The 20,046-nt window shown below is 41.4% G+C and overlaps 2 protein-coding genes across 3 annotated transcripts in view; one reads left to right on the forward strand and one right to left on the reverse strand.

The window, feature by feature from the left end:
* LARP4 (La ribonucleoprotein 4) overlaps positions 1 to 20,046 on the forward strand; it is a 119,465-nt gene that overhangs the window by 21,089 nt on the left and 78,330 nt on the right. The gene's annotated exons all lie outside the window — the stretch shown is intronic.
* Positions 1 to 20,046, reverse strand: part of FAM186A (family with sequence similarity 186 member A) — a 46,238-nt gene that overhangs the window by 2,117 nt on the left and 24,075 nt on the right. The window contains exons 5-8 of the mRNA XM_054696610.1: positions 16,233 to 20,005; positions 8,737 to 8,929; positions 6,035 to 6,186; positions 4,952 to 5,134 (exon numbers count right to left, since the gene is read on the reverse strand). Coding sequence (XP_054552585.1) covers positions 4,952 to 5,134; positions 6,035 to 6,186; positions 8,737 to 8,929; positions 16,233 to 20,005 — 4,301 coding nt within the window. The remainder of the gene's footprint in view (positions 1 to 4,951; positions 5,135 to 6,034; positions 6,187 to 8,736; positions 8,930 to 16,232; positions 20,006 to 20,046) is intronic.

Genomic DNA, 20,046 nt, shown 5'->3' on the forward strand with positions numbered 1-20,046 from the left:
CAAATGATATAACAAATGCGAAGGTTTTTCCTCTAAGACCAAAAAAAGACAAAGATGTCCACTCTCACCACTATTATTTAACATAGTATTGGAAGTACTGGCCAGAGCAATTAGGAAAGAAAAAGAAATAAATTTATCCATACTGGAAAAGAAGTAAAACTGTCACTATATTTATCCATATTGGAAAACAAGTAAAACTATCAATAGACTAAATGACATAGAAAACTTTAAAGACTCCATGGGCACAAAAAAAGTTAGAAACAATAAGTGAATACAGTAAAGTTGCAGGCCAAAAAATCAATATGCAAAAATCAGTTGTGTTTCTGTATACAAACAATGAAGAAACAAAGAAATACAGAAAACAAGACTACTATGGTTACATCAAAAAGAATAAAAGGGGCCTCCCTGGTGGCGCAAGGGGTTAAGACGCAACCTATGAAGCTATCTGCAGCCACTGCAGCATGAGTTCGATCCCTGGTCAGGGAGATACCCACATGGTGCAGCAGACCTCTCCTGACTTGCCCACTGCTGCCCTCAGCAGTGTATTTCAGTCAGTCTGCCTGTTCTGTTCCCCACTCTGTCGCTGGTAAATCCTCTCATCCCCCCACACCTCTGGCCTGTACCCCAGTTTTTGTATGGATAAATAAATAAATCTTTAAAAAAATAGAATAAAATACCTGGTAATAAATTTAACCAAGAAAGCAAAGGACCTGTACACTGAAAACTGTAAGACCCCATTGAAGAAGATACAAAGAAATGGAAATACATTCCATGCTTATGGGTTAAAAGAATCAATATTGTCAAAGTGGCCATTTTACCTAAGGCAAATACAGGTTCAATGCAATAGTACAGAAATAGAACCAAAAATCCTAAAATTTGTGATGGAACAACAAACATCAAAAGCAATCCTAAGAAGGGCCTCCCCGGTGGCGCAGCGGTTGAGCGCTGGGTTGCGAACCTGCCTGCGGCCTCTGCGGCGCCGGTTCGATCCCCGGCTGCTCCCCGGCCACCAGAGGAGGGTCCCGCATGGCGCGTAGACCTCTCCTGCCGCCCGCTGCTCCCCTCAGCAGTGTACTTCGGTCCTTCTGCCTGCTCTGCTCCCCGCTCTGGCTCTGGTGAATTCTCTCACCCTCCCGCGCTTCTGACTGTACCCAGTGCTTGTATAAACAAAACAAACAAACAAACAGATAAATAAATAAATAAACATGCCTCTATAAAAAAAAAAAAAAAAAAAAAAGCTTTAAAAAAAAAAAAAAAAAAAAAAGCAATCCTAAGAAAAAGAATGAACATATCATGCTCTCTGACCAAAAACAAAACTACAAAGTGATAGTACTCAATATGGCATTGGGATAAAAATAGATACACAGATCAATGCAATAGAATGAGAACCCAAAAATAAACACATGTAAATGGACAACTAGTTTTTGACAAAGGAATCAAGAGCATACAATGGAGAAGGGAAAGTCTCTTCAATAAATGGTGCTGGGAAAACTGGATGGCCACATGCAAAATACATTAAACTGCTGTTTTACACCATATGTTAAAAGTAATACAAGTTGTATTAAAGATTTGAATATAAGATCTGAAATCATAAAATACATAGAAAAAACATAAGGTAATAAGTTCTTTGACGTTGGTCTTAGTGGATTTATCTCCAATAGCAGGAGAAACAAAAGAGATAAAAAAATATGTAAGCTCACATGATTCAACAACAGAAATACAGCCCGGTTAAAAAATAGGCAGAGGATCAAAATAAACATTTCACCAAAGAAGACTTACAAATATCCAACAGACACATGAAAAGATGTTCTACATTGATTATCATTAGGAAACTGTAAATCCAAACCTGCCATGAGATTTTACCACACACTGGTTAGAAATGCTATTATCAAGAAGAAAACAGTAGGTGTTGGCAGAAGTGTGGATGAAAAGGAGCCCTTATGAGCCTCCCTAGTGGTACAGGGATTAAAGACACAGTGCTATCAAGCTATTGCCAGCCACTGCAACGTGAGTTTGATCCCCAGCCAAGGAGCTAACCCACAAGGCGCAGCAGACCTCTCCTCTCACCTGCTGCACCCCTCAGCAGTGTACTTCAGTAGATCTGCCTGTTCTGCTCCCCACTCTGTCTCTAGTGACTCCTCTCACACACCCCTCACCTCTGGCCCACATCCCAGTTTTTTTTTTTAAAGATTTATTTATTTATTTATTTATTCATACAGGCACTGGGGGTACAGTCAGAAGTGCAGGAGGGTGAGAGAATTCACCAGAGCCAAAGCAGGGAACAGAACAGGAAGAGTGACAAAATACACTGCTGAGGAGAGCAGTGGGTGGCAGGAGAGGTCTGCGCGCCATGTGGGACCCTCGCCAGTGGCCGGGGATCGAACCGGCGCTGCAGAGGCTGTGGACAGCTTCGCAGCCCAGCGCTCAACCACTGCGCCACCAGGGGAGGCCCCACATCCCAGTTTTTGTATGCATAAATAAATCTTTTTTTTTTCAGTGCTTATATATATATTTTTTTAAAGATTTATTTATTTATTTATACAAGCACTGGGTACAGTCAGAAGCGCGGGAGGTTGAGAGAATTCACCAGAGCCAGAGCAGGGAGCAGAGCAGGCAGAAGGACCGAAGTACACTGCTGAGGGGAGCAGCGGGCAGCAGGAGAGGTCCGTGCACCATGTGGGCTCTTCCTCCAGTGGCCAGGGAGCAGCCGGGAATTGAACCGGCGCTGCAGAGGCTGCGGGCAGCTTCGCAACCTAGCGCTCAACCACTGCGCCACCAGGGAGGCCCCTATATTTTTTATTTTTTAATACTTTATTTTATATAATTCTTACATCACCTTTCATTTTTGCACAATGTATGCATTTTCATTTTGGTTATATTCCCCATACAATTGCACCCCTCCCTTATTTTGACCCTAGTACTTCCTTTCCATAAATAAATCTTTAAAAAAAAAAAAGGAACCGTTATGCATTGGTGGGAATATAAATTGGTGCAGCCATTATGGAAAACATTATAGGGGTTCCTCAAAAAAATGTATCTGGCATATGATCCAACAATTACACTTCTAGTTATCTATCTGAAGAATATAAAAGCATTTATTCAAAAAGATATATGCACCCCTATGTTCAGTGCAGCACTAGTCCAACATAGTGGAAACAACCTAAGTGCTCATTTTGGCTATACATAATGGAATACTATATACGTGTATATATACTATATAATATATACATATATGGATAGATTACTACTCAGCTATAAAAAAAGACCAAAATCTTGCCATTTGTGACAACATGGATGGATCTTGAAGGAACTGTGTTAAGTGAAATAAGCCAGAGGGGAAAAGACAACATATGCTTTCACTCATATATGGAATATAAAGAAACACAACAAGTGAACAAGCAAAACAAAAGCAAACCCTTGACTCTGACAACAGAATTGTGGTTATGGGGGAGGAGGGTGGGATGATGGTGGAACAGATAGAGGGGGTCCATCCGTTGGTGGTGGATGGTAACTAGATACTTGGTCATGGGCAGGGTGTGGTATATACAGTTGTTGATGTGTGAAACTGTATACCTGTAACTCATACAGTGTTATAAACCAGTATTACCTCAATTTTTAAAAAGTATAGTTAGGTCAAGAGGTTGATAGTTGAGGTTAGTGATGGAATTGAGATAAGGAAACTATTATTCAAAGAAAAATGTATATATCTTGTTTCAAACACTTTAGTCATAATAGCAATGTTGTCCCTTAAAATAACCTATGTAATTACTCTAAATATGTAAAGAAGAATGGGAGACAAGAATAAAGTTGCTTTCTAAGTAGAAAACTAATGAGTCATGCTTTTTTAACTTAATGGTTATATCTGTTTCATAACTTTTTTCATGAGTACTTGTGTTCATGTTATAGGATTCTATATTGTATACATTATATAGTAATATTCTTGCTGTTATTGTGTTGCATTGTAGAATATTGAATGTCTTACTTCATGCCTGCTACTTGAAAACATTAGTGAATTAACACTATTTCTTCTTATCTCATGACTTGGATTTTACCAGAATAAATCAGACTGTTTTGTAAAGTCAGGTTACCAAAATTCAGTTTTCTAGAACATTAAATAATTCTTTGTCCTGAAAGAGGTACTGCATAATCCAAAACTCTTCACTTCCACCAAAATGATTTCCAGTGGTTTAAGTGAGAATTTGTTTTAACTGAATTTGGAAATGTGGAACCACCTATCACCTTATCTATTCTTTCCAAGTCTCTGGTGTACCCTCAAATAAGCACCAAATCACCTCACCTAATTTACCTCAAATTGGTCCTAGATATGACAGCTGCATTTAAGATCATGTTTCTGAACCATGATGTGGACAAAAGCATTCTATTATGGTCTTTCTGGCATTTCCAATAACAAGTCCTTAAGAGTGGAATTCAAAGTGGATCTATACCAGTCTTATGGAGAGCAGCATGGAGGTGTTAATGGTAAAGACAAGCAGAAAAACTAACTGTTGATAACTGATTACAGAACTAAGACACCAAGGGAGAGAGGAAAACACAGGGAGGGAGAAAGGCAGAATTGTCTATGGCAGTGGAGTACGGGTGAGTTGGTGGAGTTTCTGTGATAGTAATGCCTAATGGGGGCACCCCTATATTACCTCAGTTAAAAATAAAAACAAACAAAAAAAACCTGAAGTATATCTGTATGTGTTAGATTAGATATTACAACTGTTTTGTTTTTGCTTATATTATTCCAGTAGTGACTTCTTCAGGAATATGAAGTGAAACACGAAAGACTAAAGCTCATTTTACTGTACTGTTTTATGACTGATGTAAGTCTAACTGCTTATCAAGTGCCTACTTTTGTAACACTCATGTTGCAACAAAGATTCAAGTTAGGAAATCAGGGCATGTGATTTAAAGCCAGATAACAAAATACTCCCAGTCCCTAACTTACTGTGATTGAATGGATGCAAGAGATTTTCTGAAGGTAGACTGAACGTCTAACTGGAGCAGCATAGGAATACCTGGGTACCCACCCAGCTGGGCCCAGAGTGAATGTATTGCTGTCTTCTCTGTTATTGGGTAACTTGAAGTAGACAGATCAGCGTTCCAGATGGCTTCCATCTGGTCTTCTTGTCTAGAGAATTAGAGAACATTAAACTTTTTTGAGCTCCATAGCAAGTAAAAACATCAAGAGGATAGCTAATAGTTGAAACTAGTTGTGGAATTGAGATAAAGGAATTCTTATGATTCCTACTCTTCCCCTCTTTTTTTCATTACCACCTGTCCTATAATGCCCTCCCTTACACTGAAGAACATTATCTATGCCCACTTTGGCTGAGAGATGGATTAAAACAGAAGAACTTGATGAAGTTGTTACTAAAGCTGTATTTCCATGATTTCATCTAGTAATCCAATTTAAAACTACCTCTTAGCTTCATGGAGTATATAGGATATTTTTTTCCAGCCATAATCCTTTCCCTTTCCTTCTCAAAAGTCATACTTCCTTTAAGAAAAGAAAGGTCTCAGGGATTAAAGTCTCAGCTATCAAGCTATCTCCAGCCTCTGCAGCATGAGTTTGATCCCCATCAGGAAGCTAACCCATTTATGGCGCAGCAGACATCTCCTGTCTTGCCTGCTGCTCCCCTCAGCAGTGTGTTTCAGTTGATCTGCCTGTTCTGCTTCCCACTGTCTCTGGTAAAACTTCTCACCTCCTGCACCTCTGGCCTACACCTCAGCTCTTTAGTATGCTTAAATAAATAAATATTTTTAAAAAAAAAGGGTGATGTTTCGAAGTTTCTCCATTGTGAATTATTAAAATAATTTGTTTCTTAATAGGAAGAAGCAGCATTTTTTAAAAGGAACTCAAAATAGATGTTAAGTAGAAATACATGTAAATCTCTTGCTAAATTGGCTAAGAAAATAAATACTCCCTTAGACTCTCTACCATATCACAATTATCAGAAAGGGGAGACTTTTAGATAGGACAAAAAAAACATTAGATCCCCACATAATGTCAATTTTTCCTGTCACATACCTAAATTTCTTGAATATGTCAGATTTTCTGTCCTCTTCCATTAGTAGCTGTAGGAAGGGCTGTTGAACAAATTTGGTAGATGCAGGTACCTGTTTTTTGTCGATGATCAGGGGGATAGGTTGACTAAGATTTAAGTGGTATGTCTCTTGGAGCTAAAAACAAATCAGGAAAAGAAAAGTATGAAAAGAAAGGGCCAGAGTCTTTAGGAAGGTGCTTTGAGCTGGCCCTAGACTAAATTTATGACTCTTCCTTTTCTATGAATTTGTAAATCCTCTTTCGCCATTCTCTTTTTACCTTTCTCCAACTACTCCTCAACCTTTACCCCAACCCTAAAACACAATTTTCAGAAGTGGCAGTGTGATATAGAAAATACTTGGTCCCTTTAGCTCTAGTACTATTCCTCTCATTTTCTAGCTGTGTGACTTTTGGTGAGTTGCTAATTCTATCTTCTCTTTCCTCTCATTTCTAAAAAAAAAAAAAGTTTGCAAAGCACTCCTTAAAAACTGGTGAATTGGTGGAGGAAATTCGATGGGGACTACGCCTGAGGGGGGGGGAAACAAGCAAACATTGTTTAAAAATGAACAATGATGTAAAATATATATAAATAAATTTTAAAAAATAAATAAAAGGCAATGCATCTTGAGAAAACCAAGCTTGAAAAAAAAACAAAAGGGCCTCCCTGGTGGTTCAGGGGTTGAAAAGCACTATCAAGCAATAGCCAGCCACTGCAGCACGAGTTTAATCTTGGCTGGCCAGGGAGCCACATGGCACAGCAGACCTCTCCTGCCTTGTCCACTGCTCCCTTCAGCAGTGTATTTCAGTCGATCCACCTGTTCTGCACCCCACTCTGCCTCTGGTGAATCCTCTCACCCCCTGCACCTCTGGCTTACACTCCAGTTCTTGTATGCATAAATAAATAAATCTTTTTAAAAAACCTTGTGAAATACTATATAAATGCATTGATAGCTAACATTTACTAAATATTTACTGAAAGTTGATGCTTTCTATATTAACTCATTTGGTGTTTATAACAACCTTACGAAGTAGGTACTATTATTCTTGTTTTACACACAGGGATCTGAAGTTCAGAAAATTTATGTGGTTTACAAGGGCTCTTAGTTTGTATGTGGGGGGTTCGTTTTAATCCAATCTGGTAGCAGAACAAATATCTTGATACAGTGTAAGGTATTCATGCATTACTACTTTCTTCACCTTTTTGCTTTTTCTTCTCCCTTTTTTATACCTGGATATCCACTTCATCATCTAGATTCTGGCTTTCTGACCTTAGACTCTTATTTGACCTCTGAAATGCCCTAAATATCTTGATTCCTGTTAGACAGCTTATGAAACTGCTGACTCATCTTGCCTTACCATGTTGACCATATTTTCCAAGTCAAAAACTATCAAAAGTATCTTTTTTTTTTAAACAAGTAGCACTAATAATTAAAATATAACTTGTGGAAAATTTAGGATATGTTTGATTTGGCTCAGACTGATGAGAAGTCTCTCTGTACCTTCTAAAATGGCAAATAAACTAATTTTACAGCTAACTTAGTGAAATAAGAAAATCTATAGATATAAAATGTTTCTAGAATTCATTTATGGGACATAATGAATGGATATCAGAGTTTAACAGGATTTTTTGTGCCTGGTGCTATGTAAGCAAGTTATCTATTTTCTTGCAAACTCATGGCATTAAAACATACTTTTCCAGTAGTTTTGAGTAGAATAGTAATCACCAAGAATTATTTGGATAGCAGTGACTTCAGAATGTTTCATATCTATAGACTGGTGGATGTGGGTTGACTAGGAAGGAGTTGAACATTTCTGAAAATATCTCCTAATCTTTTGTCATCTAGAATCTAGCCACTATTCCTGTTGTCAATTTAGGAAGAAAGTCAATGGACTGGATCGTACCAGACCTTATTTTGAAAAGAGTCTTTACAGATGTCATTAAGCTACGATCTTAAGATGAGATAATTCTGGGTTAACCAGGGTCTTGAATCCAACAACATGTTGGCTTTATAAGTCAGAAAAGAAGAACATAGGATACACATAAGAAAGCTAGAAGGGAGGGGCCTCCCTGGTGGACCAGCGGTTGAGCGCTGGGTTGCGAAGCTGCCCGCAGCCTCTGTGGCGCCGGTTCGATCCCCGGCTGCTTCCCGGCCACCAGAAGAGGGTCCCACATGGCGCGCAGACCTCTCCTGCCGCCCGCTGCTCCCCTCAGCAGTGTACTTCGGTCCTTCTGCCTGCTCTGCTCTCCGCTCTGGCTCTTGTGAATTCTCTCACCCTCCCGCGCTTCTGACTGTACCCAGTGCTTGTATAAATAATAAATAAATAAATCTTAAAAAAAAAAAAAAAAAAAAAAAGAAAGCTAGAAGGGAAAGATAGAAGCAGTGATTGGAGTTATGCAGCTACAAGTCAAGAAATGCCAAGAATTGTCTCCAATCCCCAAAATCTAGAGGAAAGATATGAAATAAATTTCTCCCTCAGCCTCAGAGCCTCCAGAATGAATTGAGCCTGCGAACGGCTTGACTTCTAGAACTGTGAGATAATATTCCTGGTTTAGGCCATCAAATTTGTGGAAATTTGTTACAGCAGCCCTAGGAAACTAATGTACATGCTATCTCCAGGCAAATGTTATTTTCAAAACTTCTGTTTTTCTTAAAACACACTAGGAGAAGAAATAGAAAACAGGTTACCTTGCTAAATAAGTGTGTCATTTTCCTCAGGCACTGATTCCGTTTCTGCTCTAGAGCTTTCTGCTTCCTGGTCCAGGTATGCATCACCTTTTTCTGGTAGTCATCAATTCTACTCAGCATTACATAGAGGTTCTGAGTTTCATAACCTTTCCCAGTGTTTTGGATAGCCTGTATTCTTTTGATTATGTTGTTTCTTGAAAAAATTAAGAAGAATTAGATTGATATAATTACTGACCATAACTCAACAAACCTGTCCTCAGTTTCAGCTCTCATCTCACCTTTAGTAAATAGAGGGGATGGGATTGGGATAGGTGTGGAAGATTTGATTAATGAGACTTTATTTCCCTATATGAGTAAGCTTTCAAAATCTATGTGGCTATCAAATTTTCGCTAATGCGTCACAGTTTTTTGTTTTACAATATTGTTACTTATTATTTTACTATATTAAAAATTTAAGTATACCTATTTATAATAAAAATAACCTTAAGGGACAAAATATTTTTTTTCAGTATTGAAATGTACAAGATAAACAGAAAGCACTTAATACAATTATGAAGAAGACAGTATCCTCTCCTACAAAGCATTTACAAGCCAGAATGGCAGGCTAATAAATTAACTATGTCAGTGAGAGAATGATGTAAATGTTAAATAGAAAGATAAACATACTAGTTGAGTAAAAAGAAAGCATAATTCTAACAAGTAGCATAAAGACTTCACAGGAAGGTGTTGAATAAGATCTTCAGAAACAGTCATAAAAATTCACTCTCTTTAGGTCTGCCACCATGTTTGGGCCTCCACATACTACATGAGGGAAAAGGGAATCTTAGCAAAATTAATTTTTTTTTCTAAAACCATATAATTAAGGCCTCCCTACTGGCTCAAGGGGTTAAGACCCAACCTATGAAGCTGTCTGCAGCATGAATTGGATCCCTGGCCAGCCAAGGAGCAACCCACATGGCACAGCAGACCTCTCAGCAGACCCCTCCTGACTTGCCCGCTGCTCCCCTCAACAGTGTACTTCGGTCAATCTGCCTGTTCTGTTCCCGACTCTGTCTCTGGTGACTCCTCTCACCCCACCACACCTCTGGCCTGTACCCCAGTTCTTGTATGTATAAATAAAAAAATCTTTAAAAAAAATAAAACCATATAATTAATAAATAGGTCTGGGAAGCAAAACCAAGTCTTCTCTCTTTCTACAATACTAATATTTCTCAAAGTGTGGAACCTATCAACTGGACTGAATTATTTGGGGGTACTTCCTTAGAACTTTTGAATCAAAATCTTGGTGATGTATTTCAGTAACTACACTTTTAACAAAATCTCAGGTAAATCTCACTGTCACTAAACTTTGGGATAAAAAGGGCAAGGAATGCCATGTTGAGAGAAACTATAAACAAGGGCAAGAAATGAAAGTTCTATTTTGGGAGTGGTGAGCAGTCTGGGATTTTTAGAACACAGATATATGAAAGGACATATTGAGGGAGGGAATTGGAATGGTTGAATTATCAGAGGACTTAAAAGGCATGTTAAGGAGGCTGGATTTGGTGGGAAGTAGAGTAAACACAGAGGACCCATGAAAGGTATTTTTCTGAATATAAATTTTACATGTATAACTAAAAATGCATTTTACTATATTATGTATGTTTTTACATAATATATAAGTATTATACCATAATATGCTATTTTATACTATAATGCTAAATATATACTATTATATATGATATACTAACATTCTAAAATATACTATAACATGTATAATTGTACTATATACAATTGGGAAAAAAGCTATTTTTCACAGTAGAAAGTTCAAAGATTTAAACCACAAAAATACTAGAAGAAACACAGTTTTTTTAAAAAAATATGTATTTCTCAGAATGGAGAGGGCCTTTCTAAATAAGGTTCAAAACATTATTTAAAATAGTCATGTGTGGGCCCTCCCTGGTGGCGCAGCAGGTTAAGCAACGCACTATGAAGCAATCTTCAGCCTCTGCAACACGAGTTCAATCCCCAGCCAGCCAGGGAGCAACCCACATGGCTCAGCAGACCTCTTCTGACTGGTCCGCTGCTCCCCTCAGCAGTGTACTTTAGCCAATCTGCCTGTTCTGTTCCCCACTATGTCTCTGGTGAATCTTCTCACCCCCTGCATCTCTGGCCTGTACCCCAGCTCTTGTATGCATAAATAAATAAATCTTTAAAAAATAAAATAGTCGTGTGAACATATAAAAATAAAAAGAATTTTACAAGGCAAAACCCACCAAAAGCAGAGTCAAAACAAATAAGCAAGGGAAATTTTGCAATTTTATATCACAGACAAAAGTCTAACTTACCAAATATTTTTTAAAGGTTTGTTTGTATTTATTTATGCATACAAGAACTGGGGTGGAGACCAGAGGTGGGGGCAGTGAGAGGATTCACCAGAGACAAAGTGGAGAGCAGAGCATGTAGATCTACTGAAATACACTGCTGAGGGGAGCAGCAGACAAGACAGGAGAGGTCTGCTGCTCCATGTGGGTAGCTCCCTGGCTGGGATTGAACTCGTGCTGCAGTGGCTGGCCATAGCTTGATAGCACTGAGACTTAACCCCTGTACCTTCAGGGAGGCCCCTAACTTTCCAAATATTTAAACAGACCCCACAAGTCAATTTAAATAGCAACGTGTTTCTCCTTCTGACTTATTTCCTCGTAGCATAATCCCTGCAAGTTCTATCCATGTTGTAGCAAATAACGTGATTTAATCTGTTTTTGTTTTTATAGCTGAGTAGTATTCCATTGTGTATATATGCCACATTTTCTTTATCCATTCATCAGTCATTGTGCACTTTAGTTGTCCTCGTATTTTGGCTTTTGTAAACAGTGCCGCAATGAGTATGGGAGTGCATATATCTTTTTGAATTAGTATTTTAATAATTTTTTAAAAGATTTTATTTATTTTTGCTTAGAAGAACTGGGGTATAGGCCAGAAGTGGGGGAGGTAAGATAGAGTGGGGAGCAAACAGGCAGATCTACTGAAATACACTGCTAAGAGGAGCAGTAGGCAAAGCAGGAGAAATCTGCTGCACCATGTAGGTTAGCTTTCTGACCAGGGATGGAACTCAGGCCATCAAGGTGGACCATGTAGATGGTAGTGCTGAGGCGTAACACCTAGGCCACCAGGGAATCCCTATTTTAATAATCTTTGATAAATACCTAGAAGTACAGTAGATATATTTTTTTGAATTTTAAGGAACTGTCATACTATTTTCCATAGTGGTTGCACCAATTTACATTTCCACCAATGGTGTACAAGGTTTTCTTTTCCTCCACACCTTCACCAACACTTGTTTCTAGTCTTTTTGATATAGCTCATTCTCACAGGTGCAGGGTGACATTTCTTTGTGGTTTTGATCTGCATTTCCTGGAAAGTAAGTGGTGATGATCCTGTTGGTTATCATACGTCCTCTTTGGAGAAGTATCTATTCATATCTGTTCATTCTTTGATTGAGTTTTTTTTTTAAAGATTTATTTATTGATTGATTGATACATACATACATACAAGCACTGGGTACAGTCAGAAGCGCAGGAGGTTGAGAGAATTCACCAGAGCCAGAGCGGGGAGCAGAGAAGGCAGAAGGACCGAAGTAAACTGCTGAGGGGAGCAGTGGGCGGCAGGAGAGGTCTGCGCCCCATGTGGGACCCTCCTCCGGTGGTCGGGGAGCAGCCGGGGATCGACCCAGCGCTGCAGAGGCTGGGGGCAGCTTCACAACCCAGTGCTCAACCGCTGCGCCACCAGGGAGGCCCTGATTGAGTTATTTGTGGGGTTTTGTTGTTGTTGAGTTATGTGAGTTCTTCATATATTTTATATAAAGTTCTTTATATATCTTGGATATATATCTTTTGTTGCATATATGATGAGAAAATATTTTCTCCCAATCAGTAGGATCTCTTTTGGTGATAGATTTCCTTTTGCTGTGCAGAAGATTTTTATTTTGATATAGTCTCAGTTGCTTATTTTTCCTTTTGTTTCCCCTGCTGTTGGAGTTAAGACCCCAAAGATATCTTTAAGATCAATGTCATCATCTTTGAGTATCTCACCTATGTTTTCTTCCATGTATTCTGTGGTTTCAGATCTTATATCCGAGTCTTCAATACATTTGGAATTATTTTTTGTATATGGTGTGGGATTGTGGTCTAGTGTCAATTTTTTGTATGTGGCTGTCTGGTTTCCCCAGCACCATTTGCTGAAGAGATTTTCCTTTTTCCATTGTATGCTCTTGGCTCCTTTTTGTTGTAAATGATCTGTCCATATAATGTGGGTTATTTTCTGGGCTCTAATTCTGTTCCATTGATGCGTGTCTATTTTTATCCCAAACCATACTGTTTTGATTACTATCACTTTCAAGTAGTCTGGGGTTAGAGAGTGCGATATCTCCATTCTTTTTTTTTCCCCTCAGGATTACTTTGGCTATTTGGGGTCTTTTGTGGTTAGTAATGTTTGTTCTATTTCCTTCCAGAATGCCATCAGAATTTTGATAAGGATTGCATTGAATCTGTATATTGCTTTGGGTAGGATGATCATTTTAATAATGTTTAATTTAATAAATATCTAATAATGTTAATTCTTCCAATCCATGAGTATGGGATATCTTAACATCTCATGCTGCCTTCTATTTTCTTTTAACAATATCTCACGATTTCTATTGTACAGGTCTTTCACCTCATTTGTTAAGTTTATGCCTAAGTACTTATTTTTTTTAATGCAATTGGAATGGAAGTATTTTCTTGATTTGTCTTCTAGTTCATTGTTTGTACATAGAAACACAAAAGAGTTTTGTAAATTGATTTTTGTAGCCTGACACTTTACTGAACTCATTTGTTGTTTCTGATAGGTTTTTTTAGAGTTTTCTATGAATATCAGATGACTCTGAAGGCTATGACATGATCTTTAACCTCACCCATAATAAAAAAACAAGCCAAATAGGGCCTCCCCGGTGGCGCAGTGGTTGAGCGCTGGGCTGCGAAGCTGCCCGCAGCCTCTGCAGGACCAGTTTGATCCCCCGCCACAGGTCCCTCGCATAGACCTCTCCTGCAGCACTCACTGCTCCCCTCAGCAGTGTATTTCGGTCCTTCTGCCTGTTCTGCTCCCTGCTCTGGCTCTGGTGGATTCTCTCACCCTCCCTCGCTTCTGACTATACTCAGTGCTTGTATGAATAAATAAATAAATCTTTAAAAAAAAAAAACCAAAAAAACAAGCTGAACAAATTGGTAATACTTTGTATCAGTCTCCATGTGGGAAAATACTTCTATAAAGATAATCAAATATGTAAATTGTTACATCATCTTTGGAAAAAATTGTCAAAAATCTATCAAAATTACCAAACACCTTTGTCCCAAAATTCTACTTTAAGACATATACACATGTATCTACATACTCATCTAGCAGCTTGTTCATTGAAGTATATTTTTATTAATCAAAATATTGAAAATGACATAAATATCCATCAGAGCCTAAGTAAATTCTGATAAATCTAGGCTTTGTAATACTATGAAGCTATAAAATGAATTAGTAGGCTCTTATATGCTAATTACTGTTATCTAATACCTAATATCTACATTGAGTTATGAAAAAATGAAATGTTTTAAGTGTTTAAAATAGATAAAAAGGAAGATAAATCATATATGTACTTTGTATACTTATGCAGAAAACTTTTCTAGGTGAACATACATTAGTAACCCTGGGGGAGGGCCTAATAACCAGGGATATGAGTAGGAATAAGGAAAATTTTCACTCTACCATTTACCATTTGTATTTTTTTTAAGTGTACCAGGTGTACTACTTATTTTTTTAACTTAAATATAGCAAAGGAAAAAAGACACTAAGGAACTGAAGAATGACCAGGAACATGATAAAATTCTCAAGTAGGTAAAATGTTTTACATGTAAGAACAGATGTAAATGACTAGTAACATTCACTTCGGAAAGAGAAAACTGGGCCTTCCACGTGGCATAGGGGTTTAGTCTTAGCACTATCACCTCTGCAGTCTGAGTTTAATCCCCAGGCAGAGAGGTGACCCACATGTGGTGCAGCACACCTCTCCTGTTTTGCCCACTGCTCCCCTCAGCAATGTATTTCAGTAAATCTGCCTGTTCTGCTCCCCACTCGGTCTCTGGTAAATTCTCTCAACACCCCCTACCCTAGTTCTTCTATGCATAAATAAATAAATAAATCTTAAAAAAAAAAAAGCAAAAACTAAGGACAGGTATAGAGTAAAACATTTCCAACAATCTCAGGTTACTTAAGCTTTAACATTAAAAGTTCTGGTTAATCTTGGATAAGTATTATGTTTCTTGGTCCAATCCTTAGTTCTCAAATAAATTTACTCCTCAAGGGAGAAAAAAGGGGAGTGAGGACTGTGGGTGCATTGGTGGTGGGATAACTATAGTGATCACATTTGAGGGGAGAAATTCTTTGTTGTGAAAAAAAATGAACAAGGATATAAAATAGTGGTACTTCAAAAAAAAAAAATTTACTCCTCAAAAATGTAAATTTCGGGCCTCCCTGGTGGCGCAGCGGTTGAGCGCTGGGTTGCGAAGCTGCACGCAGCCTCTGCAGCGCCGGTTCGATCCCCAGCTGCTCCCCGGCCACCCCGGCTGCTCCCCAGCCACCGGAGGAGGGTCCCACATGCGTGCAGACCTCTCCTGTCGCCCGCTGCTCCCCTCAGCAGTGTGCTTCGGTCCTTCTGCCTGCTCTGCTCCCCACTCTGGCTCTGGTGAATTCTCTCACCCTCCTGTGCTTCTGACTGTGCCCAGTGCTTGTATAAATAAATAAATCTTTAAAAAAAAATGTAAATTTCATGAGAACAGGGTACTTTGTTTTATTCACTACTGCATCCCTACATCTGGAACTATTGTGCACATTCAATAAATATTATTGAATAAATGACATATTATTCCTGTAATTAATGATAACCTTTTCTATTATAGTTTTGGTTTCATTTTTTGTAAATATAGGTTTAAAAATTTCCCAGAAATTATATTGGTAACCTCAAATATAAATACTAACAATGGCAAGCCAGTTGTTCACTTTTCCTGACATAGGTCTGATATTAGCAATTTTTAAAAATCAGTACCAGTACCTGTTTCCTCCAGGTTATTCCAGTAGCACAATTGCCACAGCAATACCTTGCACATAATCAACCACTTCCCATTTAAAAAATTCATTTCAGAATAACTTAAGCGTCTCAAAACTTCTGAAGTTGATGTTTTGAAGATCAACCATGATTCATAATTATCTCTGCTAGAGATAAAAATGAATGAAATGGATCATGCTATGGACATTTCTTATTTCCTAAAAATATCTTCTTTTGCTTTTTAGAATAGGTTTCCAACCCACAGACCCTCTAGAAGCGAATCTTTTAGATCATGTTATGTGATGAATATGAATATACTCATAGGCAATGAGGGAGGATATTAGAAGTCAGTAGTAAATCAGAAAACTGAACATACAGAAGTTACATCTACCTTGCACGCTGGATCAGCCTATAGGCAATGTACTTGTTGAATATGTATCCCAACCGAATTTTGTCCGTATGAAGTGTCTCAATTATGAGATTCTCAGCTGTTGTATATAGTTGTGAAGAGAGTCCAGACGCTTTCATGGCCTCATTTAAGAGTATCAGGTTTTTCCTCTGAGCCTCCACATCAACAAAATATCTCTGTTCTTTGAGTTCTTGGGGAGAGGAAGGGGGCACCATTACTTTGGGTTTCTTGGTGCCTAAAACTGATGTCAGTATCCAGGACTTGTCTATAGGGGGAAATCGGGATTTTTGGTCCAATTCAGAAGGTGAGATTTGGGGTAGTTGAGTAGTCAGAGAAGGTAACGATGTTATAGACTTCCTGAGAGTGAGACGAACCTCACCATCAATGTAAGGGGTTTGTGATACTGGTATCTTATAACTAGTGACAGAGGACTGAAGTGTTTTAAATCGTTCCATGGTAAAAGGATCAGCGAGTCTTTGGATTTCTGCAGGAGTGTCAGAGACCTCTGACATTGGCAACTTCTTAATGATGGAGGGGGCTTGAGGTGCCTTAAATTTTGTAGCAATGGGGTGGACAAGTGCTGATTTAGATGTCAGAGAAGAAATAGCCAATCTTTTACTTCTCTGAGGGATATTAGAGGACAGACTTTTCTTGGGCTTTCCAGGGGGTACAGGGGCCCCTATTGTTGGGGCATGCCCAGGAATGGGAGGGATCCATAGCGGGGAAGCTTGACCAGAAAGAGTCCATGGTAACTGATGCTGCCCAAGGGTGGAAGAGGGTTGTATATAGGGAAATTGCTCAGAGGTGATAGAGGGCTGAAATGCCTGAAGCTGCTCAGAGAGGGTTAAGGTTTCAGATTCTAGGAGCTCCTTAGCAATGGAAGAAGCCCCAGGAACAAAGGGCTGCCTAGGAGAGAGAGAAGACCAGAGACCAGGAACTTGTTTAGAGGTGGGTTGGACTCCAGATATGAAGGACTGGCCAGGGACAAGAGGAACCTTTGATATCAGAGGTGGCTGGGGAGTCAGGGTATCCTTAGATAAGAGGAACTGCCTAGACTTAAGGGACTCTAGTACAAGGGGCTTCTCTGGAGTTTGAGGGACTCCTGGTTTAGGGAGCTTCCCGGTACTGGGAGCTTGCAAAGATGTGGGTTGGCCTTTAGAAACCAGGGTCTGTCCAGAGAAAGGGAAAGTCTGTGGCCCCAGAAGCTTCCCAGAATCAGAAGGAATCCTAGTTCCTTGTAATTTCCCAGGATCAAAGGGGGCTTGGGGAAGAGGAAACCCTGACGCCTGCAAAGTAGTAGTAGAGACCTCAAATCTAGAGGGTTTCTCAGCAATAGGAGCAGATGATGCCAGGGCCTGCCCAGGACTTGATGGACTGGGATGCCTAGCTGGGAGAGAAGTCTTTGATTCTTTAAATGGTTGAAGAATTGAAGGGACCCAGGGTTGTAAGAATTGCTCATCAATGAGGGGTGGTCTCGACTTTAGGTGCTGCTCAGACATAAGACTACCCATAGGCTGAGTCTGTTCTGGCGCAAATGGGACTCCCAATGGTTGAACTTGCTCAGATCTGAGGGAAAAGTCTAAGGCATGGGATTTATCTGAAGTGAGAGGGAGTCCCAAAGTCCGGATCTGTTCAGGGGTAAGAGTGACAACTGATGCCAAAGCATTTTCTGGAGTGGGGGGAATTCCCCATGCCTGGGCCTGATCTGGAGTGAAAGGAGTGCCAAATGCCTGAGCCTGCTCATGAGAGGAAGGCACTCTCCGTGCTTGCATCTGCTTAGAAGTAAGAGTGCTTGATACTTCTTGAACCACTTCTGGAGTGATAGGAACACCCAATTTCCATGTCTGTTCTAAAGTGAGAGGGGACTGTAATGCCTGAGCCTGGTCAAGGGTGAGAGGGACCCTCAATGCTTGTGTGTGCTCAGGGGTGAGGGAGGTACCCACTGCCTGGGCTTGCTCATGACTAAGTGTGATACCCAAAATCTCGGATTTCTCAGAAGTGCGAGTGAACACTGGTTCCTGTGGTGCCTGTTCTCGAATAAGAAGGTCTCGCATTAACTGGGTATGCTTAGGGGTAAGAGAGACCTCCATTGACTGAGTCAGATCAGAAGTAAGAGGAGGCCCCAATGTCTGAACTTGTTCAGGAGTGAACTGCTCTGAGGAGTCAGATACGCCCCGTGTCTGTGACTGCTGAGGAGGGACAGTGATTCTGAGTGTTGGTGCTCCCTTGGGAGTAAGAGTGATTCCCGGTTTCTGGACCTGGCGAGAGCTGAGAGGTATCCCCAGTGCCTGACTCTGCTGAGGGGTAAGAGTGATTCCCTGGGCCTGCACCTGCTCAGTGATGAGTGTGGTCCCCTGAGCCTGCCTCTGTTGAGGGGTGAGAGTGACCCATTGGCCCTGAGGAGTAAGAGTGATCCCAATGGCCTGGGCCTGCTCAGCAGTGAGTGTGATCCCCTGGGCCTGGGCCTGCTCAGGGGTGAGTGTGATCCCTAGGGCCTGGGCCTGCTCAGGGGTGAGAGTGATCCCCCGGGGCTGGACCTGCTCAGAAGTGAGAGTGATCCCCTGGGCTTGAGCCTGAGACTGATCAGGGGTCAGAGTGATCAACTGGGCCTGCTGAGGGGTGAGAGTGACCTCCATGACCTGGGCCTGATCAGGGATGATTGTAATCCCCTGGGTCCGGGCCTGGTAAGGGGTGAGAGGGATCTCCTGGGCTTGGGTCTGCTGAGGGGTGAGAGTGATCCCCTGGGCCTGCTGAGGGGTAAGGGTGATCCCTTGGGTTCCGGCCTGCTGAGGGGTGAGAGTGATCCCCTGGGCTTGGGCCTGCTGAGGGGTGAGAATGAACCCTTGGCCCTGCTGAGGGGTGAGAGTGATCCCCTGGGCCTGCTGAGGGGTAAGAGGAATCCCCTGGACCTGGGCCTGTTGAGGGGTGAGAGTGACCCCCTGGCCCTGCTGAGGGGTGAGAGTAACCCCCTGGGCCTGGGCCTGCTCAGGGGTGAGAGTGAGCCCTTGGGCCTGGGCCTGCTGAGGGGTGAGAATGAGCCCCTGGGCCTCCTGAGGGGTGAGAGTGAGTCCTCGGGCCTGGGCCTGCTGAGGGATGAGAGTCATCACCTGGGCCTGGGCCTGCTGGGGGGTTAGAGTGATCCCCAGGGCCTGGGTCTGCTCGGGGGTCAGAATTATCTCCTGGGGCTGGGCCTGCTCAGGGGTCAGAGTGATCCCCTGGGCCTGCTGAGGGGTGACAGTGACCCCCTGGGCCTGGGCCTGCTCAGGGGTGATTATGAGTCCCTGGGCTGGGGCCTGCTGAGGGGAGAGTGTGATCCCCTGGTCCTGGGCCTGCTTAGGGGTGAGACTGATCCCCAGAACCTGGGCCTGCTGAGGGGTCTCAGTGATCTCTGGGACCTGGGCCTGCTCAGGGAGCAGAGTTATCCCCTGGGCCTGGGCCTGCTGAGGGGTAAGTATGATTCCCAGAGCTTGGACCTGCTGAGGGGTGAGAGTGATCCCCTGGGCCTGAGCCTGCTGAGGAGTGAGAGTGACCCCCTGGGCCTCAGCCTGCTCAGGGGTGAGAGTGATCCCCAGGGCCTGCTGAGGGATGAGTGTGATCCCTTGGTCCTGGGCCTGCTTAGGGGTGAGACTGATCCCCTGGACCTGGACCTGCTCAGGGGTGAGTGTGATTCCCAGGGCCTGAGCCTGCTGAGGGGTGAGAGTGATCCCCTGGGCCTGAGCCTGCTGAGGAGTAAGAGTGATCCCCAGGGCCTGGGCCTGTTGAGGGGTGAGAGTGACCCCTGGGCCTCGGCCTGCTC

This window comes from Talpa occidentalis, unplaced genomic scaffold (genome assembly GCF_014898055.3).
Source record: "Talpa occidentalis isolate TD23 unplaced genomic scaffold, MPIMG_talOcc4v2.1 talOcc4.16, whole genome shotgun sequence".
NCBI lineage: Eukaryota > Metazoa > Chordata > Mammalia > Eulipotyphla > Talpidae > Talpa > Talpa occidentalis.